Source organism: Octopus bimaculoides, chromosome 14 (assembly GCF_046866305.1).
Source record: "Octopus bimaculoides isolate indiv1 chromosome 14, ASM4686630v1, whole genome shotgun sequence".
Classification (NCBI taxonomy): Eukaryota; Metazoa; Mollusca; class Cephalopoda; order Octopoda; family Octopodidae; genus Octopus; species Octopus bimaculoides.
Window position 1 is genome coordinate 27,786,915 of NC_142941.1, and position 27,694 is coordinate 27,814,608.

Sequence of the window (27,694 nt, forward strand, 5' to 3'; positions counted from 1 at the left end):
CACTTCTATTCCACTGGCAGCTTGGCATTCATTTCCAAGAAGTCATATACACAGTTAAATGTTATTCCTGTCATCAAATTCCACATCAAGGGGAGGCAGGAGATTGACTAGTAATTATCCACAGCATTATCTTAACTAGGTTCATTTTGGCAGAAAACCTTTGTACCTGTGGTCATCTACTTTGGAAATTCCACCTCATTGTTGATCATTTTAGCCATTTGCTCAGCTATTCTTTTGTGTACTGCTTTGAAATTGTTCAGCCCATACCCTTGTACTGTATCTGAGTTTGGATATCTTCAGTTTGGAACCTTTGTTGCCTGGTTAGTCACCATTTCAGTTGTTATTCTTATACTGTTCTGTTTCATTTCATTTTTATTCGATCTTAATTCCTTCAACCATTCACCATTTTTCTTATGATTTCTTCACAGATGTTACTCCAAAACCTCCTGCTGTTCAGCCGATGATAAATCCTTCTCTGATTCAGTTGGAACAATCTGTTGATTCTATTCAATTCTTTGATCATATCTATTGATTTTTGTAGCTTTAGCCTGCAATTTTTGTTTCAGATCATCATTATCATTGCTTCTTCTTCTTCTTCTTCTTCTTCTTCTTCTTCTTCTTCTTCTTCTTCTTCTTCTTCTTCTTCTTCTTCTTCTTCTTCTTCTTCTCCACCCCCTTCCCTCCTCCTCCTCCTCCTCTGAACACTGCAATAGGTGGAAGTTCTACTTTAACAATATTTAGAGAGCTAGTGGTGGATAAGAATGATGATATTGTTGGGGAAACTCTTGGCATTGACAAGGTTGAATTAGCTGGTCTGTTCTGTAGAACTTGAAATCCAAGGACTCCTATGGATAACTTTTAGAAATCTTTGGTCAAGCAGCACTACTGAGAGGCACTACTAGTTAAAAATAAGCTCTACAAGCATGGAAGTACCACCAAGCAGCACTGTCAAAGATGCATGCAGAGTGATAAAATCATGTAGCATGCAGTAATGTAGTGTCCCAGCATTGTTGACTTGTGGAGTTATGTTGCATGTAGGATGGATATTGCTATCAGCTGAATACATACTGTAGATAATCTTGCAAGTATTTTAACATGGCATCCTATATCTTCTCACTTTTAGAATTTCCAGCTTATTCTTAGGATTTTCGCAATTTCTGTTGTTATTTCTTCTTTTTCCTCATAATTAGATATTCTTGCAGCCTCTATATTTGTATTTGTCTTGGACAGAGAAAACCAGTTTTGCTTGCTTTGGTGCTATCTTATTAATTTTCCATTATTCTTTATCTGATTACTTTGGTAGTTTTACAATGGGTAATAAGTTTTCTACTACCCTGCGTTTGTGATAAATATAATCTTTCTCTGTTAGATTTTGGGTAGTGTATTCTAAATGTAGTTAATATTTTCTTCCGTTATATATAGTGTTGCTATGTCCAACTGAGAATTGCATAACCATGTATCATTACTGAGATAGCTACAGTACTGGTGTCTCTTAGTTTACTTTTTGCATTTAACTCTGTTTTAACTTTTAAATTCCTGCAGTGATCTCTATCCTGTTAGAAACTAGAGATTTTGATGAAAATACAGTTAGTCCAGTATAAAAGCATAACTATGGTATAAATTTGAATGAAAGTTGGTGATAGGATGTAATGATTGTTGGTGTACATTGGGAATATATGATTTACCTGTTGTTATATCATTGTCATCTGTAGAATATAGTTAAGTCAATTACAGGTAAATGTTTTTACATATATTTAAGATATTGATTTCTAGGCATCATTTTCCTATCTTGGAACTGAATTTGTGCTCAGAATTCTCTGTAACTTGAAAACTGCACAACTTCCATTAGCAAAAGTATTCAGAGATACACTCTCCTCTTTTCTATTGATGTAACGAAAGTGACACCATCTTGTTGATGTGCATACCTTGTTGTTTCAGCACACATCTTGGCAAACATTTTCTTCAGGAAAATGTTAGAAAAAATGCTTAGTAAGTTTTACTTCTAAGTTCAACTATTTTGTAAGGCTCACATTACTAATAATGGAAACATCACCTTGTGTGCATTGGGAGCATGAAATGATTTGTAATAAATAGCGATTGACTCTATTCATTGAAATGAACAACTTTTTGACTGTATGTCTGTCTTCCTCAAGTTCAGAATATGCAGAAATACAAAAATTCAAAATTAGAAATGAAAATCCTGCATTTCTTTCTGGACGAAATGGCGTCATCAATTTTCACCTGTTCATAACTTGTAGCAAGGAAACAGAAAAAAATGAAGAAAGAAAGAATAAAAAAAAAAAAAGAAATAGAACACAGTCAAAAAGTTTTGTGTAAATCTGATGGAATTCCCCTGTCAATTTGTTCATTGCTCCAGGGCATGACATTAGTAATTTACAAATATATTTATCCTTATGTGTTTTGAGAACTGAAAATACAATGACTTCAGAATATTTTCTGACAATGAGTACTTTCAGGTGTTCCTCAAATTTACAGCTGTTTGATAAAATGTTTGACAAGTTCTGTTGAATTACTGTTATTGTGCCTGACATCATAGCTATGACCATTGAATCTTTATTTGATTTTTCCGTTGTGCAACCAAGATATATCAAGTTAGGATTGGTGCATTCTGCTGTAAGCACCAAATGGAAATCCTTGCAGGTCCCATCTTCAGTATAAATTATAACATTTCTGTTATAATTTATGATGGTGTGGACTTACTTTGTTGCACAATGAACAGGGCTTGCCTTGCTTGCAACTGTTTTTAGGGATACAGTATTCAGAAACTCCAATGGAGTTTTTATTAAGATAGGGGCTAATATCTGAAGAAATATTTGCTTGAAATAAGGATATTTTTCTGAAATATGTTGGTAACTTTAATGGAACACTTTAGAAATACCAGCAAAATTTCAGTGTCAGTTAATCACTAAAGGAATACAGTTATAAATTTTACTTCATCTGGTAAAATTAGGAGTGAAAGTTTGATTTTTTTTTTTTTTGCTAATTTTAGCTATATCATTTGCAATTTCCTTCAGTTGTGATTCACAATTACTTTTGACACAATGGTACACAAAAGTATTTGCATGTTTCTGATAACCCTCTATGTCAGTACAAATCTGTTTTATCTTCAGATTTTGGATTTGACTTATTGTCTCATGTGGATGGTTGGAACATGATGTCAGGCACACTAACAGTAGGTATCACTATGAATTTTTGAAAATATTTGAATGTAATTTCTACTGTACTTTTTCTTGGAAAGTATACAAAAAGAAACATTTTGATACCTCATTTGTGAAATTTGGATGAATATTTTAGGAAATAGGACAGGTCAAATGGTCAGTGAATTGGTTGAAATCTTGTCTGATTGCCCTAAATGGTAATTAGCCATATTTGTGATGTGATATTTTAAAATTTGAGGTGATAAGCATCTCTAAATTACACAAATTAATAGTGTCCATGGTATAACAGTTGCCTTCTCTTTTTCTTTTTTCATGTTCTTGAAAGTAAAACTTTTTTTTTTGGCAATATTTATGTAAAGCTTGTATTGTTACATGTAATAAACTGTTGCTTTCATGTTGTTCTCAGACCTAGCTAAATCGAAAATTACAAACTACACGGACTTGAGTTTTAATATATTTGTAGTAGGTATAGAACTAAATATTTTCTGAGATTTTGGGGCATGATATCATTTCGATAAAATTTTAATGGACTATTAAAAATGGTTATAAGTTTTGAATCAGGATGACCACATAAGTTGGATTTTCTCCTTTTTGACTGGTATTTTTTCACCACAGCCTTGAAAATGATGGGAGAGAGGGAGTGAACATTTTATGAAAAATTTTGTTTTGAAAATTTATGATTTTTTTCACCTGCCCTGTTGACTGATTTTGGCCAATATTTTTTTTCTACTATACGCTTGAAAACAATGGGAGAAACCTTTACAGAAAAAAAAAATAGAAAATATTTTCAAATGAAAGGTGCCTTATTTAATGAAGATTTAGCTGTTGTTTCTTGCACATCCCACGACCATCTGTCACCTTTCACAGAATTGTATGCAGACCTAGATTAAAAAACAAACAAAATATGAAAACTAATTCCTTCATTTAGCATTAGAAATATCTGTAACTTACAACAAACTCGTACTGAAAATCAAGATCGAGCGAGCTTTTGCTCTTTTGCTCGATGTGTGGTTTCCGTCCACGCTGAGCTTGCCTTGGGACACCTGCGTTACCGTTTGACAGACAAGAGGTAAAAAAGAAAACAATCCAAGCAGCACTTCTTGTGAATATGTAAACAAACAAAAATAATAAAACAAACCAGCACTACTTGTGAATATATAAACACTACCACAAATTATCTGACTGTATTCAAGATCAAGGGGAAAAAAATCACTTCAGACTTTAATAATCTACAAATTATATTCATTGCACAATATAATTTTTATTGATGAAATTTGACCAATATTTCTCAAATGAAAATGAAATTTACATGTACAAGAATATCTGCTAGGTAAAATTTGGATGTTGCTCTCCACATGTTGTTAAAACAGCAAGAGGGAATAAACAATAGATGATTCCATGCTAATTTTGGACTCTAGAAGACTTATGTAGCTCAATTTAGTGCACTTTTCATAGAAATATGTTTACTTAGTAATTAATTTGTCCATTTGAAATTCTTCTCAAGCTCAATATTTGAAGCCTTGGATTCATGTTCCATTTGACTTCTTGACAAGCAGGAATACATCAGTTTAATAAGTAGCTTTGGTATGCATTAATCCTATATGAGCAACTGTGGTAGCACTATCCTCTTTATTGACTTTGCACTTTTAGCCACATCATGACCAGATTTGGCAGTGACTGTTTATATTTGTGAGAAATTTTTCTTTCTTATGATATAAAAATCTCAAAGAAAATATGTTCTTTTCACTCTTTATAATGGTTATCTGACCTACCTCCATCGATTTCTGTAACAAAATAAAGCAGAAAAAGTCCTCTCCAGGACTGTGTGATTTTCAGCACAAATCAACTTACAATGCCTCAGTGCATTGAAGTAGAATGAAAGCTGTCATCTAGCAGTCAAAAATATAAAAACTGGACAAAGTTTGTGAATGGGTGGAAATATGATGATTGAGGGGCACTGGCACGATATGTAAGTGTCAGATTTTGATCAAAACTATATGAGAAGAAAGAACTTTCTAATGATATATAATTTTCCACTGAAAAAAAAATATTTTGACATGAAAATGATCAAGCAAAGAGTGTGTGTTTCTGCATGGTCAAACTGTGCTTGTCTTCCTTCTACAGTGCTCTATAGTGATAACAGTGATACCTAATAACAGTAATTTGATGAAACTTGTTGAACATTTTCTGAAATGGTTGTAAATTTGAGGAATACCTGAAAGTATACATTCTCAGAAAATATTCTGTTACCACTGTACTTTCAGTCCTCAAACCACACGAGACTAAATATATTTGTGAATTACTAATGTCACTCCTTGGGGGAATGAACAAAATGGTAGAATTCCATCACATTTACACAAAACTGTTTGACTAAGTGTTCTCTTTCCTGTTTTCTATGTTCTTCTTACTTTCTTCTTTTCTCTTTCTTTTCTTTGTTACCAGTTGTGAACAAGTGAAAATTAAAGACATCACTTTGTCTAGAGAGGAATACAAGCTATTCCACTTCAAATTTTGAATTACTATATTCTGTATATCCTTCATTTTGAACCCAGGGAAGACAGACATACAGTTGAGATTTTGTTCAATTCAATAAACAGAGTCAATCTGTATTTATTACATATCATATTGTCCTCTTCCTCCTCATCTTCTCCCTCTTCTCCTTCTCCCTCTTCTCCTTCTTCCTCTTCTCCTTCTCCTTCTTCTTCTTCTTCTTCTTCTTCTTCTTCTTCTTCTTCTTCTTCTTCTTCCTCTTCCTCCAGTATGGATATAAAATGGTTTTCCATTGTTTTTTTCTTCATGTTAACTGTGAAATTTTAACAAAAGGTTCGTGTCAGATAGTAGCTTTCTAACATGAGTTATTCTAAGGAGGAAAGATTTTAGGAGTACTTGCATATTTGCCTTGATATTCAGCTGTTCCAGGTAGTATAATTTTTTTTTTTTTTACTTTATGATTGAACCTAATGCTTCAAGGATAACTGGTACAACTTTCACTTTTGTTTCTGGATATCTCTACTTTTAAATCTTTTGAGTTTCTCTCTACTTACTTGTCTGCACTATATATATATATATATATAGCAATAAGAAAATGGAGGGGATTAATAGATGGTATTCATCAACTTGCAGACATTGTATTGTGTCAGTTTACTTGTTTATTTGTTTACTAAAAGGACAATAATAACAATATACAAACACATGTGACATATTACGTCATATCAGTAATTATAAAAATGACATAAAGTGACAGAAAATGGGATAATATTTCACAGCTGTTTCAGTCTAGAGGTGACATGCCTCATTCTATATTTATCACTCCAGTAGACTGAAGTAATTTATCGATGAAATATATGCATACTTTAACATATACATAGATATACATAAATAAATATAAATACATAAATACATATGTGTACATTTAAATGTACATACACAAATATCCATACATGCACACAAATGAATCAGTTATTATTGTTATTATACATGAGGAAGACACACATATATACACACCCACACATACATACATACATATATGTATGTATACATAAACAGTTCCGTACAGACATGTTCATAGGTACATACGCATTAGTTGTGTTTGGAATGGAGGACTGGTGCATTAGTTCGTATCGTTATAATTCTAACAAAAATGTCCAAACCTATATATATATATATATATATATATATATATATGTATGTATACATATGTATATTTTTACATCAAAAACCTATGAGGTACGTACATATTAGTTGTGTTTGTAATGGAGAAATTTATACAATTAGTTCGTAAAAATTCTAACAATAATATCCAAACTTCTATAAACCTATGGCGAGTTACTCCGTTATTGTTTTGTTTATGGAGTAGTTGGAATCTTGCTGGTAGTGGGGAGGGGTAATTTTTGCTGTTCAGTCTCCTCATCTAATTGGTCATCTATTGTTTTAAAATGTCTTGGCTTAGCTACAGTTGGACATGGATTGATTGATTGATTGGTCAATTAATTATTTAGATAATTGATTAGTTGATTGATTAGCTAATTGATTAGTGGACTGATGAATTGGTTAATTAGTCGTTAGATCAATAAGTTTGTGAGGATACTCAAATCTAGGGTTACCTCCATTCACTCATGTTTGGAAAATAAAAAATGAATAACTACCTGAGGAATTTATTAGTTAAGTGACTCAACTATATAGGGAATCCTGCTGTCAGACATAATAAATTTTAAACATAATTTGAGGCAATTTGTCGGATACAATAGCTTTTGATCATATTTTTACCAAAAATAACTACAATTTGAAAATATGTAGGTATAATTTGTATATGAAGGAGTTTTAGTGAGTAATCGGAGACTGTATTCTAGACGTAATCTTAGTGATTAATGACAGCATACTAAGAAGATGTATACGATCAGTTTTATTGTATTGTTGTGTTATTGTTTTGTTGTTTTGCCCCTTGTTTTAGTTTGGTCTAACTAACTTCCGGCATGTGTTTCATATAATCCCCATTGAAGTTAGTAAATATAGTAGTAAATCAATAGGTTGGACTTATACACAAAATAAAATTATCTCTTATATATTATATTAAATATTATCCCCGGAATGTCATATAGGTGTTAATTAGATTTGTAACAACCTATCTCACATATGTATTATACTTAAATTTTACACCCTGGGAAGAGGAGAAATTTCAACCATGTTTCGTGGTCTGCTACCACAACAGCTCCTTTATAGGATCCAGTTAGCTCAAGACATCATCAGGAGGAACCACGTCCGGTTTCGGCCCCTACTCCTCTACCATTTTGACGTGGCGGGGCCCCTCCTTTCGGAGGTGTCTTCAGCTCTGGTGTTGGGTGCATGTCTTCTTTCTTCTATTCCCTGGTCTCTTCGATGTAGCATCAACGAGTGTCAGCGTCCGACTGATCGTCATGTCAAGTTCCCCTTTTTATATCTGCTGCTAGGCTCCAGCAGGCAGCCCCAGCTAGCTGTCACGTGACACTGTCTAAATTTCTCGCTGCTAGGGTCCAGTAGGCAGCACCTTACACCCTTAGTATATCTCTTTAACCCTTTATTCCGATATGCACATCTATGTATATGGTATGAGTATGTGCGTGTACATGTATGCATATATGTATTTATATGTATGTATGTGTATATGTGTATGTGTGTATATATACATATGGATATTTATATCCGTATATAAACTTTCCGATAATTTGTTTAGTCTTTGTATTATCTATATACACTCCATTTATATAGGTATATATAGGTATGTGAGTATGTATGTATGTGTGTGTGTGTGTGTGCTTATATGTGTACGTATATATATGAATATATATGTATGTATGTATATATGTATTTATATATTTATGCCTAGCTCATTTTACTGGTTATTGGTTGTCCAACCGTAGCTAAGCCAAGACATTTTAAAGCAATAGATGACCAATTAGATGAGGAGACTGAACAACAAAAATAACCCCTCCCTACTACCAGCAAGATTCCAACTACTCCATAAACAAAACAATAACAGAGTAACTCATCACAGGTTTATGGATATTATTGTTAGAATTTTTACGAACTAATTGTATAAATTTCTCCATTACAAACACAACTAATATGTACGTACCTCATAGGTTTTTGATGTAAATATATACATATATATATATATATATATATATATATATATATATATATATATATATATATATAGGTTTGGACATTTTTGTGAGAATTATAATGATACGAACTAATGCACCAGTCCTCCATTCCAAACACAACTAATGCGTATGTACCTATGAACATGTCTGTACGGAACTGTTTATGTATACATACATATATGTATGTATGTATGTGTGGGTATGTATATATGTGTCTTCCTCATGTATAATAACAATAATAACTGATTCATTTGTGTGCATGTATGGGTATTTGTGTATGTACATTTAAATGTACATATATGTATTTATGTATTTATATTTATTTATGTATATCTATTTATATGTTAAAGTATGTATATATTTCATCTATTAATTACTTCAGTCTACTGGAGTGATAAAGATAGAATGAGGCATGTCACCTCTAGACTGAAACAGCTATAAGATATTATCCCATTTTCTGTCACTTTATGTCATTTTTATAATTACTGATATGACGTAATATGTCACATGTGTTTGTATATTGTTATTATTGTCCTTTTAGTAAACAAATAAACAGATAAATTGAACAATACAACGTCTGCAAGTTGATGAATACCACCTATTAATCCCCTCCATTTTCTTATTGCTATATAGATTAATGGTAAAATAACTTTTTACCTGCACCCATTTATTGCACTTGGTAATGTAATTGCCATGCAATGAAAAAACACTAGTGTAATAATAATTGGGTACTCTTCAAGCAGTATATTGGATAGATATTATCCCTTAGTAGATAGATATCATCCCTAACTTTCTTGGATATATATATATATATATATATATCTGTCTGTCTGAAAGGCTTGCAACATCTGTTATAAGGCATTCTCTTTTTTTATTATCATATATGATGATCTTTAGTTTCTCATGAAATATTTAATTGTTTTGTCTGTCTCAAGTCTTGCTTTACCTGGTTCATTCACACCTTTTTCTGATACATGAGTGTACAACTTGTTTTAAGTATTATAGTCATACTTTTCAGAAAATGTTGAATTTAGATTGAAGCAAATCTTACCATGACATCATTCTTTCTGCACTAACATTTCATGGCCTTCTGCAAGATAATCAATATTTCCCACTTGCACTTGTTTAAAGAACAAAATGAAGGAATAAATACTGTTGCTCACTGAAATATTGCTTAGTACTCTGATCTTGAGCAGCCACCTACAAACTCTCAGTTTTTCTCTTTAAATATCTGAAGTCACTCCCACTATGAGTCAGGATTTTTCACATTTTTGATGTCTCCATGGAACTGTTCAAGTAACAGCATTTCTTTCAGCACTCCCTTTCTTTCACAAATTGTTCTGCTTTGGTATGTTTTCTTCTATTCAAGTAAGTCCGATTTCTATTGCAGCAGATTATATTATTATTTTTGTCTTATATAAGAAACTATGATTTGGAATTGATTCCATGCTACAAATGCTGATTTTATCTGTGTTTTTTTCTTTTTACAAGTCATATAGATGCTGTGACTGTATTTTTTCCAACTACAATTTATCATCATATTTTTCTTTCTTATTCATAGTATTGATAGTGTACATATTGTCAGGCTCTCTCCTTAAAACTGTGGAGCCATTTAAGCTTTATCTATTTATGCTTAATAAAACCTGTGAAAGTCATAATGAAATTCTTGGTTTCAGCTCTCGTTGCTATCACTGTTGCTTCATTTCAACACTGCCATTTTTTCTTCTTCCAGATCCAAAGATTATGGAGGGACATTCAAGAGAATTAATTTCACAGAAAATGCTCTCATATATTATTATTTTACATCTAATGTCAATCACAACAAGGTTTGTGTTTCATATCTCCTTTAGAATTTTAGATTTATTATTCCATTCTTGCATGATTGGGATCTTGTTTTGCAAGAGCAAATGTTTTTTTTTTTCCTTACAGTATTTGCGGCAATAAACTATGTAGTTGGATCTGTTCTTATTTGTTTAGCTTCCTTTTCATAATGGTAAGGGTGTGAGTTGAATAAAATTTAACTGCATTGTTGATTCATGGAATAAGAATTGAAGCTGCTCTTCTTGTGTTATGTACTCAGTAGTACAGCACAATGACTACTATGGTAAGAGGTGACCAACACCTGTACAGTTTAAGTTAGTCTACTACCTTAAACTGTACAGTTGTTGGTTTCTTTACACATCCAGTTCCTTGTTGTTGATTTATTTTCTTTGTTTTTTTCTTTACCTTGTTACTGCCAAAATTTCAGTGTGTTTGACATTTTTGCTGTATTTGTGTCCATGCATACACAAATGCATGTCTATGTTGTATAAAATTCACCTTGAGAAAACCATACACTAATATTTTTACAGTAAAGCTGTTATATGAAAATGTTTATGTGAGAACATAATTTTGCATTTTCATTTTCATAAATATATAGATACATAATAGTAATATTTACCTTTTATGTTAAAAACTAAAATTGATTTCATTCAGATGTATATATATATATCTACATGTAAAAATTTAGCACATCTTCAACCCATTCTTCTTATTTTATCTAAAAACAGGTGTGCACACACACGCGTGCACGCACACGCGTGCACGCACACACACACACACACACACACACACACAATGTGATGTGCAGTCTATATAGTTAAGATAGACAGTGTCTATCCACACCAGCACTATAAGTATAACAATGTAGTTAGGAAATATGCTTTTCAAGGACATGGTTTTGGGTTTAGCTACTGTCCAGCATCTTGGGCAAGTGTCTTCTAATATAGATTCAGGCTAACTAGAGTGAATTTAGTAGACAAAAACTGAAAGAAAACTAGTGTGTGTGTGTGCATGCATATATATCGTCATCATTAAGGTATGAAGGAAGAGGTTAGACTAGAGTAATTCCTTACAGAGGAGCTACTTGGATACTCACATTTAAGAGAGAGAGTGAAAATGAATTAGAGGTATTTCCAAAGAGATAGAAAGTGGTATTGAGTTATCTTGGTGGCACCTCATGTAACAAGAGCAGTAGCTTGGGGGGGGGGTTTGCAAAAGTGTTGGGTAAGAGATAGGGGAAGTGGAAGAGAGAGGTAGACAACATCTGTAGGAATTGAGGGGAGGGGTGCACAAGTTGGGGAGATTATAGAGATACTAGAAGTATGATAGTAATGATGCTGTTGTCAGAGAGAGAGAGAGAGAAGGAAAGAGACAAAGAGAGGGGAAAGGGAAAGAGCAAGAGAGAGAGAGAGAGGGAGAGATGATATGTTTGGGTAGATTGCAAGAGTGAAGTAGAGAAATAAAACTGGTATAATGTCTGAGGAGAAATAATTTAGTGGTCTTGGTAAGGGGATGATTGTTGGGTGTGGAGAACAAAATATATTTCAGAGAAAAGAACATGGGCATAACTTGGTAGCCTTTTATTCCAATTGTTACATATATCTCAGTATTCAGCAACTGAAACTTATGTAACAATTAGAATAAATGAGTACCAAGTTATGGCCATGTTCATTTCTTGTATTATTGCCATGCTCTTTGTATTATGTCATAGTGTGGTCTTGGATACAGACAGCGTGCATGTAAAAGCAATGGTGGGAGTTTAACATATTTAACATACATATGTGTGTGTGTGTGTATGTATATATATATTTATATATATATATATATATATATATATATATATATATATATATATATATATATATATTATACATGTGTACATGTGTGAGTATGCATGTATCACCTTGTCTTAACATCACTTAATAGCTGTGGATGAGCATTCCCATCATATTAATCTAAAATTCCCTGGCATGGGAAAATATTTCCTTGCAGGTGAAGATTGATGACAAGAAGGGTGCACAGCCATAGAAAATTAGCCTTGTTGTATTTCATTTGAACCCTGCAAGCATTGGAAAAACAAGGATTGAAACAGTGGTGATGATGATGAGAGTTTAGCATTCACTGGCTTCCTATCCATTATCAAATATGTAATTTAATTCATGAAATTATATGTGCATGTGTGTGTGTGTGTGTATATATATATATATATATGTATATATATATACAAACAATATATGAGTGTATGCATATATATGTACATGTATGTATGTACCTTCATCTACATGTACATATAGATATATAACTGGGTACATGACGTAGCAAAAGAACATGGACAAAATGATAAACAAGGTACAATAAACAAGCAAGCCACATAGAAACATCTCCTCCATCAGCTGCCACCATTAAAACACCGGCGTTTCGAAGAATTAAGGCAGTACGCATCGTTGGAATGGTTCTTCCCATGAACACAAGTTAAATTGTTTTCGTGGAGGGTAGTGGCGGACGGAAAACAAGACAGAAAAGCGAAACGGTGAAAAAACAAAGAAGCAAAAGGGCTGTACAGCCAGACGTGAAGTGTGTATGTATTGAACGCTGTGAAGCACGAACAGGAGGGGCAAAGAAGTACGTGCGAGCTTGGTGAGTCCAAGAACGAAAAGAAATAGCAGCCGGACACACGTGACCAAGGCTGTGTAAAAAGAATGAGTAGCAGAGGGAAAAGAAGGGGAGGAAGTAGAATAAAAGTGAGCAACGAGAGGTAGTAAGGTAGTAGTAGTAACGGTGAGAGGCGAAGGACGAGCAACAAGAGATAGAGAGAGAGATAGTAGTGACAGGGAGAGGCGAAGAACAGTAGAGGGAAGAATGAGAGGGGGAGATAGATATAGAGATAGAGAGAGTCGTGTTAGAAAAATAGTTAAAACTTACTGTATAAAGGTTAACGTGTGCGTTCTGTCGTGATACAAACAATATATGAGTATATGCATATATATGTACATGTATGTACATACCTTCATCTACATGTACATATAGATACATAACTGGGTACATGACGTGGCAAAAGAACATGGACAAAATGATAAACAAGGTACAACAAATAAGCAAGCCACATAGAAACATCTCCTTCATCAGCTGCCACCATTAAAACACCAGCGTTTCGAAGAATTAAGGCAGTACGCATCGTTGAAATGGTTCTTCCCACGAACACAAATTAAATTATTTTCGTGGAGGGTATATATGGCTATAAGCGCAGGAGTGGCTGTGTGGTAAGTAGCTTGCTTACCAGCCACATGGTTCCGGGTTCAGTCCCACTGCGTGGCATCTTGGGCAAATGTCTTCTATTATAGCCTCGGGCCGACCAAAGCTTTGTGAGTGGATTTGGTAGACGGAAACTGAAAGAAGCCCGTCGTATATATGTATATATATATATATATATATATATATATATATATATATATATATATATATATATATATATATATGTATGTGTGTTTGCGTGTCTATGTTTGTCCCCCACCATTGCTTGACAACCGATGGTGGTGTGTTTACGTCCCTGTAACTTAGCAGTTCGGCAAAAGAGACCAATAGAATAAGTACTAGGCTTCCAAAGAATAAGTCCTGGGGTCGATTTGCTCGACTAAAGGCGGTGCTCCAGCATGGCCACAGTCAAATGACTGAAACAAGTAAAAGAGTACAAATAGATAGATAGACAGACAGACAGACAAATAGATAGGTTGGTAAGTAGGTAGACAGGCAGGCAGGCAGGCAGGCAGGTAGGTAGGCAGGCAGGCAGAGAGAATGTTCAGACTAATTTGACAGTTTGTAAAAAAGGAAAAGAAAATACAATATCCAATCCAAAAATAAAAGTATTGGAAAAAATATCAATTAACTAGTTTATGGCTGGAAGATAACAGTTGACTCAAAGTAGAAACATTCTGTTTCTAACACTGCCTCAAGATAGCTACAAAATCTGGTGCATGCATTTCTCAACATGTTCTTTGTAAGATCTTCAAACACCTCCTTAATCTTGGCCACCAATTTGGCCTTCGTATTGCAGGCAGAGCAGTCAGTTTCTTTCTCAACCCTGCCCTACACATAGTAATCCATGCGATTACAATTGGGGGAACTAAGAGGCCAGAAATTGGGGTAGTGAAGTCATTGAAATTTTCCAACACTTTCTGAAGGTTTGGCAAGAAGCTGAATCCTGTTGCTGTACATGGCCTTCTAGCAGCAATCTTCTCCAGCTAGGGTTTGACCATAATCTACAGCAGTTTCACATAGCTGCCTGAATCAAGCTTAAGGCCCGGTTCAAAGTGTGGGGCAGCACAGTGTCACCCTCACTGGTGACACACGCAAACAACATTACAGTTTAGAGAAACTTTATTTTTATGATACATAGGACATCACATGGATTGTAGGCAAGCCATCTGTTGTTCTGGATGTTGTGCAACTGGTCCTGGAAGAAGTTCTTTTCATCTGAGAAGAATCAGATCATCCTACAGTTCAACAAGATGCCTCAGCTTGTTCAAGAGTTTCTTTGCCTTTCTTAAGCAATTCTCATTGACCTTGGCTGTCAGAATTTGTCCCTTGTGCCTCTTGTATGAGTGGTAGCCAAAGTTTCTCATTCTGAGCCAGTTTCATGATGATGACTCCAACACCCATCTCACTCACCAAAGCCTGGATTCTCTTACTTGGATCATCCATCACCTTGTCCTACAGGTGTTGGATGAATTCTGCCATGTGAACACTGTCAGAATGCCTGCTGTGTCCCTTCATACATCTCACAGCTTCATAGTCTCCACTGTAGCTGTCTATATCATGTCTTACAACCTTTACTGTGTTCACAGAGCATTAAGCTGCAATCATGTCAACATTTTAATATCTGATGCAAATCATTGTGATACATATAACTCTTTTCCAGTATTCAGATGGCTTCCAATCCTCCATGTCAGCTAACTTTTTTTTCAACTACAACTGTAATTTTTATACTATCAAATGCTGTTGACTGTTCACCAATACATCAAGCTGTTCCTGAAGAGAGAAGACAAAATATTATTAGAGTCAGCCTGAACACTCTGTGTGTGTGTGTGTATACAGAAAATTCCCAGAGTTTCTCAAATACATGATCAATGGCAGAGAGAAAACAAATTATAATCTAAAGCATGTGAGTAATATAGATAATATGTTGTTAACATTCAATGAACTGTCAGAAATGAAGGTGTAAAGATGGAAGCAGTAAAATAAAACTGGGCATCAAATTGATCCTCTAGAGCCTGTTGTTTTATCCTGTTGTGTGCAGACAGCACAAAACTCTAGCTAACATTAATTTTTAAATGAAAAACATTGCCAAACAAATTAAATCATCCAGTATTCCTCTTGTCCATTACAAAGGGTGAATGGACAAGGCATTGTGAAATTGTAGTTAGAAAAAGTAGTCACAGCATCTATATGGCCTATTGCAAAGAGAAAAGGATAAAAACAGCATTTGTAGTATGGAATCAACTCCAAGTCCACAAAATGGAAGTAATGAAGAAGAATAATTGAGTGATTAAAAACTAAAATGGCAGCAATTCTCAGCATTTTAATGTTGCAGTTACAACCAGGGAATACTCATGTCAACAAACCACTACAAATGTTTTGAATAAGTGGAAGTGGAGTGGAACAAAGCTGAAAGAATTCACTGTGACTTAAGTATGTCAAAGCTGTAAGTCATAGGCAGCTAGAAATAATAACCACACCATTACAAAAATGTTGACTCAGTAATGAAGTGGCTAACAATAAGATAATCTTCTTTATGAAGATAACAATAACCCGGAAACAGCTAACAGCAGTGACTTTGCTGTAGATGACAACAATAATTTATGTTTTGATAGATATATATTTAGTAAAGCCAGTATGCTCTGATGGATGTGTAATGTCAGTGTGCATACTTGACAGAGTGTAAGTACCTTGAGAGAAAAGTTAGACCTAAGAAGCATCAGTTGTGGTGTGCAAGAGAGACGACTGCACTGGTATGGACATGTGGCAAGAATGGATGAGGACAGCTGTGTGAAAAAGTGCCACACCTAACAGTTGAGGGAACCTGTGGAAGAGGTAGACCCGGGAAGACCTGGGATGAGGTGGTGAAGCACAACCTTCGTACTTTAGGCCTCACCAAGGCAATGACTAGTGACTGGGACCATTGGAAATATGCAGTACGTGAGAAGACTCGACAAGCCAAGTGAGAGCATAAGCTGGGACCTCTGCCAGAAGTGTAGCCAGCTCACTTATTCATATTTTTACTTTATTGGACACTAAACTCTGCTTGTGAAGACCTGTTGAGGCAAGTGAATTTGAAATCTGAAATCGAAATCGAACTGAATCCGATGACTGGCACCCATGCCAACTTCTCCTTCATTGGACACTAAACTTTGCTTGCAAAGACATGTTGGGGCAAGTGAAATCGAAATCGAAATTGAACCATATTCGATGACTGAGACCTGTGCCAGTGGAGCACTAACAGCACTGTCCAAGCGTGTTCATTGCCAGAGCAGCTGTCTGGCTTCCGTGCTAGTGGCCCGTAAATAGCACCATTTGAGCATAATCATTACCAGCGTCACCTTCTAGCACTTGTGCTGGTGGCACTTTAGAAAATCATTTGAGCGAGGTCATTGCCAGTGTCGCTGGACTGGCTCCCATGCAGGTGGCATGTAAAAAACAACTTTTTGTGTGAGGTTGTTGCCAGTACCGTGTGACTGGCTCTCTTGCCAGTGGCACGTAAAAGCACCCACTACACTCTCGGAGTGGTTGGTGTTAGGAAGGGCATCCAGCTCTAGAAACATTGCCAGTCCCCAGTCAAATCGTCCAACCCATGCTAGCATGGAAAGCGGACGTTAAACGATGAGGATGATGATGATGAAATTAAACATGGGGTCTTCAGGTATCTGTGATATCCTTGAGAAACATATTTCATATTATAGATTAATCTTAAAATGAGGAGGTGATGGAAATCTCTTTCTTTTTATTAATGACATTTTCTGTCCCTCTCTTACACACACTCTTCCTCTGATTATAATGGAGTTGAATAGTTTGGATTTTGATAATCCCTGTGGATAGTTCATAGTAACCATCTCTGATAATAATGTGTTTTTAATATTCAGCTATTATGTTCTTAATTATAGAGTTTACAAGTACATTCTTTCATAATATGTTTATAATTCATTAAAAATTTTCTTCCAAAATATACCTTGCTAATTATAGGATCTGTCACATCACTTTTGATGTTTTATGAACTGAGAATTATGGTACTTATTGATTGGTTTTTAAAGTCTGTCACAACACAATTGTGGCTTTTTATAACTGTTCTCCATTGAAAAGGACACAGTTGTGTTGGACAAAGCATTTTAGTTCTGACTGAACGTGCTTATATAATAAACAACTGCTAGCTACTATTTTAGAATGAGTAACTGTTATTCCAACCACAGAGAATGAGTGGAACCTGTGAGCTAACTAATAATGGGCTCATAAGTTTACTCTATTCTTTCATATATGTTTAGTTGCTTATGACAGCCCAAGGTGGTGACAGTATCAGTCCAGGATATCCATTCTCCCCTGCCTCTGGCACATTGTCTCACGTGTAAGAGGACATGGCTGACAGGATCAATATGAGAGAGGCACTGACGACACTGAAAGTGACCCTGAACAACAGTCACAGGGGTTTGATGATGATATCTTTACCTCACTTCATGCAGTCTCTTGTGTTTGGTTTCAAACTCCAACCAGTTAGGAAAGAGACTGCTTAAAATGAGAGACCACTTGAGATGATCATGAAAACAAAGTTTTGGACATCCATGAAGCCTACCTCCAGTCTCAGTCTTGCTGAAGAGGACCATCTTTGGGAGCTGGTTACCCAGCATCCAAATCCCATGGTCAACTCAGTGGAGAAAATGATGTAGGATGCAGGCCTCAATGCTGTAGATCCCAGCCCTCAGGGGGATTTTGGTATGTGGCACCTTGTCTTGCCATGATACATGTCTTGCAAGGATACTTTGGAGTGATCTGATACAGAACACTTCCAGATTTCTGACCTGGCACCAATAAAAGATCCAGCATTCAGACATGGACAAGAGAGTAGACATACAGACAGCTCGATAAATTAGGCTTTTATACTAGTTCTAAAGTTGATGCTCCAAATGACTCATTTGCTGAGTCTCCCAAAAAATGCAGAGGCCAAGTTGATCTGAGAGAGTATCCCCTCATCGAGGAGTTCAGTGCTAGGGAGCCATCTCAGCCTTCTTTTATCATCATCATCATCATCATCTTCGTTTGATGTCCATCTTCCATGCATGCATGGGTAGGATGGTTGACAGGTGCTGGATGGGTAGAAAAACCTAGGCTTCTGTGTCTGTTTTGGAAGGGATTTTACGGGTGGATGCCCTTCCTAAAACCAACTACTCCACAGAATGGACTCAGTGCTTTTTACATGGCACTAGCACAAATGAAGTTAGTTTTGGCATGATTTTTCCAGCTGGATGCCCTTCCAAACACCAACAAAATTACAATGTGGACTGGATGCTTTTAACATGGCACCAGCACTGGCAAGTCACAAGTCAAAGAATTATGAGAGGGGCAGGTCATTTGAGGAGGGGAACTTGTGTCAGAGGATGCAAGGTTAGAGTATGACAAAGAGACAGAGACAGAAGCAGGTGTCTTGCTACAACAGAGGGGGAATTAGAGGAGGTGATCTAGTATCAAATGGTAAAAGGTCAGAGTGTAACAGGGAAATAGGGGCAGAAATAGGAGTCTTGCTATAGAGGAAGTACATGGTTACCCAGTGAGTGAGAAAGTGGAAGAGAGAGAGAGAGAAAAGAGATTGAGAGTGAGAGTGACAGAGAGGTACAAGAAAGAGGCCAGAAACAAGTGTGCTGATGTAAAGGAGATACTTGCTTACCTAGTCAGAGGAAAAACAAGAGAAGAAAAGAGAGAGAGAGAGTGACCCAAGGGAAATAGAGAGAGAGAGTAGGAAACAGCAAACGTGTAAGAGAGAGCAGAAAAGAAATTGTGTAGTGCTAGGGCATACTCACAAGTAACAAGAATAAAAGTGTAGAACCTGGTTAGAAAAATAGGTTGTGAGTGTGGGGTGGAGCGATACAGTGAGCAGAGCAGTGTGGGTAAGAAAGGGGATTGGAAAACAATCATAATTTATAAAGAGGAAATGTGAGGAAGAGAAAGATTTAGTTAGAAGAGGAGTTGTAGTTCAATTTCTTAGGGTAGAGTGAGCGGGACACAACTCTTCTAGCACTCAGTTTCCTGGATGGGTCTTCTCTAGAAACTCATATCTCCAAACACCTCGGTTCACTGTCATTTCCTCCAAGGGCCCCAACATCCTAAGATTAGTCCTCACCAATTCATCTCATGCCTTTCTGAGTCTCCCTCTTCCACAGGTACCATCCGCTTTCAGCGACAGGCACTTCTGTATATAGCTGCCTTCACTCATACACATCACATGTCCAAACAAACACATTCTCCCCTCCTGCATACCACATTTAATCCCTCTTATGCCTAACTTTTCTCTCAATACACTTGTGCTCTATTGGTCATCTACACTGATGTTGCAAATCCTATGGAGCATACTACCTTCATTCTTCTCCAGTGCATGCATGTCCTTCACAGTCAGAGCTCATGTCTCACTACCATGTAACATAGCCATTCTCACACAAGCATCATACAATCTACTTTTCTGAGAGAGAGTCTCTGAGAGAGAGTCCTTTTGCTGTCAACAGAGGTAGTAGTTCTCTGAACTTCCTCCACCTTATTCTTATTCTAGAAACAATACTTTCAGAGCATACTAATTTGATATCCTAAATAGCAAAAACTATCTACTACCTCAAGAGAGCTTCCTGGGGATTTGAAAGAGTTTAAGTTTCTCATGCTTTTGGTACTTACTGTTCCTGTGCATTTGCCACACGCGAAAGTGACCTTATCCGATAACCTTCCATAATTCCACTGCATCTCTTATGCATCCATAGCTTACACTTGGTGCAGCAAATGGAATTACATCCCACTCTTTTCCTTACATATTGAACAAGGCCATTTGCCAGTTGGAATGAGAGTCTTCACTCCTTTCTTGCTAATAACAACTTTAGTCTTAACTAAGTTAACTTTAAGGTCCTTTGATTCCAGGTTTTGCTTCCAAACCCAGAACTTCTTCTCTAATTCTGCTTCAGATTCTGCAATAAGAGCAAGATCATCAGCATATAGTAGTTCCCATGGGTATCCTGTTTTGAATTCATCTATTATAGCCTGGAGAACTATGATGAATAAGAGTGGACTAAGAACTGATCCCTGGTGTATTCCATCTGGTATGTTGAATTCATCACTGTATTCAAGCCCAACTCTCACCTTACTAACAGTATCGCTGTACATGGCTTGAACCGCTCTAACAAGCCACTCTTCTACTCCTAGCTTCCTTAGAGACCACCAAATAAGAGGGCAGAGAACCCTGTCAAAAGCTGCTGAGGGCTACTGACCAAATTTGTAGCTGGTACAAATCCCTTTCTCGATCTAAGTGGTGGTGGACCAGGGCCATTAGAGAAAAGAAACAGACCTGGAAAGACTAGAAGTGTGGTGGTAGCAGGGAACAGATAGTCAGAATGAAAGCTAGGAGACAGGTATATTTAGTCAGGGGACAAGCAGAAAAAGAAGTTTGCCAGTGTTCTGCAATGTGAGGACCAGATACTTGAAGTGTTTTGGATTGCAAGACAGTGTGTGAGAGAAAATTGTGCTGTCATAGGAGAGAAATGTGTTTGCATGGATAATGGTGCACTTGCACTTAATGATTCTGCAAAGAAAGAGGCTTGGAAGTGTCATTATGAAAGGCTGCTGAACATAGAGAATGAATGGGAGGAGGAGAGTCTGCCAAATGTAAGCCCAACTGAGGCACCAGCTATATGAATCTGCAGAAGCTTGGTAGATAAAGCAATTAAGGATATGAAGACAGGGAAAGCCCCCAGCCCATCAGGAATCATTGCTGAGATGCTTAAAATATCTGGTGGAGTAGGATATGGCCTTGTCAGCCGTAGAGTTAATAAGATTGTCCACAAGGGATTCATACCCAACAGTTGGTGTAGTAGCATTATACTCAACAGCTATAAAGGAAAAGGTGATGCCTTAGACAGAAATAATTACAGAGGCATCAAATTGCTGGGCCAGGTGATGAAAGTCACAGAAAGGGCCATAGGTCAATTATTTAGGAAGAGAGTAAGTATAGATGAAATGTAGTTCAGATTTGTGCCAGGCAGAAGCATGCCCTGATCTGGAAGAAGCCATGACATGGCTACTGTTACTGCTGTATTGCATTTTATTGCACAGTGGCACAAGACAGTAATTAAACTCCACCACACAACACAACAAAATGATGCAACAATGCAACACAGTCATCATTATCATCATCATCATCATCATCATCATCGCTTAATGTCCTCTTTCCATGCTGACATGGGTTGGACGGTTTGACTGAGGACTGGCAAGCCAGAAGGCTGCAACAGGCTCAGTCTGATCTGGCAAAATTTCTACAGCTGGATGCACTTCCTAATGCCAACCACTCCATGAGTGTAGTGGATGCTTTTACATGACACCGGCATGAGGGCCAGTCAGGCGGATCTGGCAACAACCATACTCGAAAGGTGTTTTTTATATGCTACCTGCATGGGAGCCAGTCCGGCGGCACTGGCAATGACCAAGTTCGAATGTTGTTTTTCATGTGCCACCGGCACATGTGCCAGTAAGGCGACACTAGCAATGATCACACTCGAATGGTGCTTTTTACATGCCACCGGCATGGGAACCAATCCATGGACCTGGCAACAATCACGCTCGGATGTACTTTCACTTCCCTCAATAGGTCTTCACAAGCAAAGTTTATTGTCCATTAAAGGAGGGGTACTCATAAGTGGGCTGGTTACACCCCACGTTCGGATGTGCTTTTAATGTTCCACTGGCACAAGTGCCAATCAGGCAGTATTGTCATCGGCCATGTCAGTGATTTTGATACTGATTTCACTTGCCTCAACAGGTCTTCACAAGCAAAGTTTATTGTCCAATGAATGAGGGGTATTCATAAGTTGGCTGGTTGCACCCACTGGCATAGGCCATGGGCTATGGTCCCACTTGGCTTGTCGGGTCTTCTCAAGCACAGCATATCTCCAAAGGTCTTGATCACTAATCATTTCCTCACTAAGGCTCAATGTTCGAAGATCGTGCTTCACCACCTCATCCCAGGTTTTCCTGGATCCACCTCTTCCACAGGTTTCCTCAACTGCTAGGGTGTGACACATTTTCACACAGCTGTCCTCATTCATTCGCAACACATGACCATACCAGCACAGTCATCTCTCTTGCACACCACAACTGATGCTTCTTAAATCCAACTTTTCTCTCAGGTCACTTACACTCTGTCATGTATGCACACTGACATTACACATCCAGCGGAGTATACTGGCTTCATTCCTTGCAAGCTTTTACATGTCCTCAGCAGTCACAGCCCATGTTTCACTACCATGTAGCATAGCTGTTTGTACACATGCATCATACAGTCTACTTTTTACTCTGGGCAAGAGGTCCTTTGTCACCAGCAGAGGTAGGAGCTCTCTGAACTTTGCCCAGGTTATTCTTATTCTAGCAGCTACACTTTCAGTGCACCCTCCCCAGCTACTGACTTGGTCACCCAGATAGCGGAAGCTATCGACTACTTCTAGTTTTTCTCCCTGGAATGAGATAGAAGTTGTTTCCTGTTTGTTTACAGTGTTTATTGCACCTGAACATCTGCCACATACAAAAACTAACTTCCCAGTCAGCTTTCCTTTGATATTGCTGCACCTCTTATGTGTCCATAGCTTACACTGAGTGCATCTTATGGAGTTTCTACCTACGTCTTTTCTACAGATCGACCAGGGCCAGCTACCTGAAGGGATTTGTGGTTTGTCTGCTTCCTACTCTTTTGTAGTTGATAATTTTCTTCCATTATTTTGAAAAACTTGAATATTTTGAATACTCCATTTCCACATTTGGTACCTGTAAAAGATTCTTAACAAATGTAAAATTCACATCAGAAGAAGAAATAATGCAGCTAACAAAATGCAAAGACTCTTGTTGTGGGGTGTGTGAAATAATTGAACAGAGTAATACCAAAAAATTAAAGAATGGGAAAGAATTGAAGGTTAATGCAAGTATGGATTGCAAGACAAAGCATCTCAGTTATGCATCATGATTTGTATCATTTTGTTTTTTAAGACTTGTTTTATATAATCAATAATTTTTAATGCAAGGAAATTTTTCTTCATATATCATCTACTATATAAATGGAACTGTATCTGGTAATGTATGTGTTTAAGCCCTGAAGGTCTCTGAAACAGTGCAACCTTGAGAAAAACGAATTTGATTTTTGAAATCTGTCCCAAAGAGAATGTTACCCATAAATAATAATAAAAAATATAATTTACTACGAGAAATAACTCAACTTTTAGATAAAAAAAAATTCTGTCCCCATCAATCTTTCTATCTCTATATATTTACCTCACTCTCTCTCTCTCTGTATATGTATTAACTCATCATTTCTTTCATTTTGTTTAAAACCTCATCTTCTAATGTTATGATACATAGCTATCATGTATATATCCTGTCTTCTGTTTGGGTAAAAAATCTCTGTAATATTTTTTAAAACATTTTGTGGAATTAACGAATCACATAATCAGATTCAATGTGAAAACTACATCAGTATACCAAATTTGAAAAGTTTCACTTAATTGTCAATGTCTTTCATTTTTCACTTTTCTTACAGTAAACTTCCCCTTCTCTCTATACATATATATTTACCACACTCTTTCTCACTCTCTATAAAAGTATAGTACTCATGCCAAGTGTGTGTGTGTATGTTGCCCATGTGTGTGTGTGTATGTGTGTGCATGTGAGTAAGAAGTTCCATTATAGTGAAAGAGTGGTTTAAAAAGTATATGAAAGATAATTTATTTTAATAGCATACTTTTCTGTAATATTTTTCTTACACTCACACACACACACACACACACACACACACACACACGAACTCACTTGGTGCTGGGTGGGGTGGTTAAAAATTTAAATTACAAAACCTTTCTAACTGCTTAAATCCTAACAGTTGACCACCACATCATCATTCCTTAAAATCTGCTTATGGGGAGAGGAAAATATTGAAAACCTATAATATTTACAATGTGAAATAATTCAACTTTTATATTAACAGGTATCAGGTGATTGTGGGATGTTCTAGAACCAACAGCCAAATCTCCCTTAAATCACCTTTTGTCTTAAAATTATTTTGAAATTGTAAACTGAAACAAATTGCAGATTTGGACTGTTTGTATTTTTTTTTAAATTTCAAAAATATCCCAGAAATTTTAGGATTCATGGGGGATACAGGACTAATAAAGAAATTTTTAAAAATTTTACTATTGTTTATAAATTATGTCTCATTTACTGTTTGAAAATAAAGGAAGTGGGAATTGTAATGCGGTTTGCCGAATTCCAAAACATTTTTTTTCTACTTTCAAAGATCCTCCCATCATTTCTGAGTGTGTAGTGTCAAAACAAATTGACAAAACCAGTACTGAGTTGGAGAGTAGGGAAGGGGGTTGAGAAAAAAATCATAAATTTTCCGAAAAATTTTTTTTTTTTTTATCAAAAAGGCATTTCCAATCATTTTTAAGTGCACAGAGCAAAAAAGAAAAAAAAATGTAACAAAACCAATCTAGAAATAAGGAGGGAGATTCATAAATTTCAAAAAATTGTTTTCATAAAATGCTTCCCTCTATCATGTGCAAGGTGAAAACAAAAAATTGAAAAACCCCTGTCAAACAGAGAAAACCCTACTTATGTGGGTGTGCAATTCTGAAAGTCCATCAAGGTTTACTATTGTGAAAATTAGCTGGCAACAATGGAATACTCAGATAGAATATATACATTCATATATATATATATATATATATATATATATATATCCTTTTCTCCTTTCTTTTCACTTTTCTCTCTCTCTCTCTTTCACTTCATTCTTTTTTCCCCTCTCAACCCCATTGTGAACCAGATTGTGCCATCATTTTCAATCATTCTATCTCATTCCCTAGCTTCCCTTTGACCTCAAACTCATCTTATATTTGATATCATATTTTTCTTTGTCTTGCTTCTTGTAATTTTTTTCTTTTTGATATGTTTATTTTTTGGCATATTCATCTTCATTGTGCACTTCTTTTTCTTTATATGTCTCTGCTTTTTCAAGCATGTGCATTTGCTTCTTGAACCTCATGTAATTATGATTTTTGTCACCTCTTTGTTGCATAGTCTTTCTTGTATGTGAATGTGTGTGTATGTATGACCTTGAAGAGGTTTTGGGGTCTGACGATATGCCATAAAGCTATACCCATTATGGACAGGAAACCCAGGGTAATCCCATAAACCAGCCTTCCCCATTAAAATATACACTGCTCTACATCTTAGAGTGTGCTTCTTCTCCGGATTTATGTTTTCTACTAGCAGTTTATATATTTAAACACATATATATATGTATATGCACATATACATTTATGTGTGTGTGAATATATATATATATATATATATATATATATATATATATATATATAGGAAAATTAAAAAAAGCCAGAATGCTGAACTGGAAGCATAATTTAATAAAGATTTTTTCTAACCGGTTTTCATTGCGATGAAGCAAATTATCAAGAAGAAGGAGAATGAAAATGTTTTTTTACAAAGAAGTACAAAAAAGTACAAAATGAAGAAAATAATATATAAAACAATAATATATAAAAAAAATAAATATACCCATACATTATATTGTCTTTGAGCTTTTGTAGTTCAATAGTAGTTCATGTATAAATTGGTAGGAAAAATAAGGATGCATGAGAGTTGAGAGTTTTGTTAGGTTTAAAAAAAGGGTTAAAAGTTTGTGTTAAGCAGGAAATGTGGTGTCAAAACAGGAAGTGTGTGTAAGGGGAGACAAGTGTTTTTAGTTAGAGTTATGAACTCTTTTTTTCCAACAGGAAGTTTGTGTCTGTTCATAGAGAAATAAGGTCACTGAGGGGTGTGTGTGTTAAGAAATGGTTGGAATTTCTCTATGAAAAGATTCTCCTTGTTGATTCTTTCTTGTGTGGAGATTCTGTCTTTACATTGATAGAAAGGGAATATAATGAATTTAGGGTTTTTGTTTCTGGTTTTTTCTCTAAATGATCATCATCATTGTTTAACATCCGCTTTCCATGCTAGCATGGGTTGGACGATTTGACTGAGGACTGGTGAACCAGATGGTTACACCAGGCTCCAATCTGATTTGGCAGAGTTTCTACAACTGGATGCCCTTCCTTACGCCAACCACTCCGAGAGTGTAGTGGGTGCTTTTATGTGCCACCGGCACGAAAGCCAGTCAGGCGGTACTGGCAATGGCCACGCTCAAAATGGTGTATTTTACATGCCACCTGCACAGGAGCCAGTTCAGCGGCACTGGCAATGATCTCACTCGAATGTCTTTACACGTGCCACCGGCACAAGTGCCAGGAAGGCAACGCTGGGCACAGGTGCCATCATGATTTCACTTTTGCTTGCCCCAACAGGTCTTCGCAAGTCAAGTTTCGTGTCCAATGAAGGAGACGACGTTGGCATGGGTGCCAGTCGTCGAATTTAGTTCAATTTCATATATATATATATATATATATATATATATATATATATTAGTATTTTATAAGCTTAAAGCTTATTAGTGATTACCATGCAATGACTAAAGAAAATAGTTTAATAATGGGGTATATAAGCCCTTGATGGAAAAATGTAGGTTTTCCCATATGCGTGGAACTTGAACCCACACCTCTTTCTTTTCATGACAAGAATGTTACCATTACACTAGTGCACCAACCTGCTTCATTCCGTCAGATTTAAGAATTATAATTAGTTCATAGTGCTGTTTTTGTAAACAGACTTTCATGTGCTTTTACTGTGAAAGTATTTGTTAAGCAGTGTCGATTTTTACACTTCTGTAAATAATAA

At 36.1% G+C, this 27,694-nt stretch overlaps 1 protein-coding gene across 4 annotated transcripts in view; it reads left to right on the plus strand.

The window, feature by feature from the left end:
• LOC106878084 (VPS10 domain-containing receptor SorCS3) overlaps positions 1-27,694 on the plus strand; it is a 1,080,069-nt gene that overhangs the window by 415,177 nt on the left and 637,198 nt on the right. For 3 of the 4 annotated variants that reach the window (XM_089362577.1, XM_052972785.2, XM_089362576.1), the window contains exon 3: positions 10,554-10,647. In XM_089362577.1, the coding sequence (XP_089218703.1) occupies positions 10,554-10,647 (94 nt within the window). Of the gene's footprint in view, positions 1-9,750; positions 10,190-10,553; positions 10,648-27,694 lie in introns of those variants that run through there. The other variant, XM_089362578.1, reaches the window with a different exon arrangement.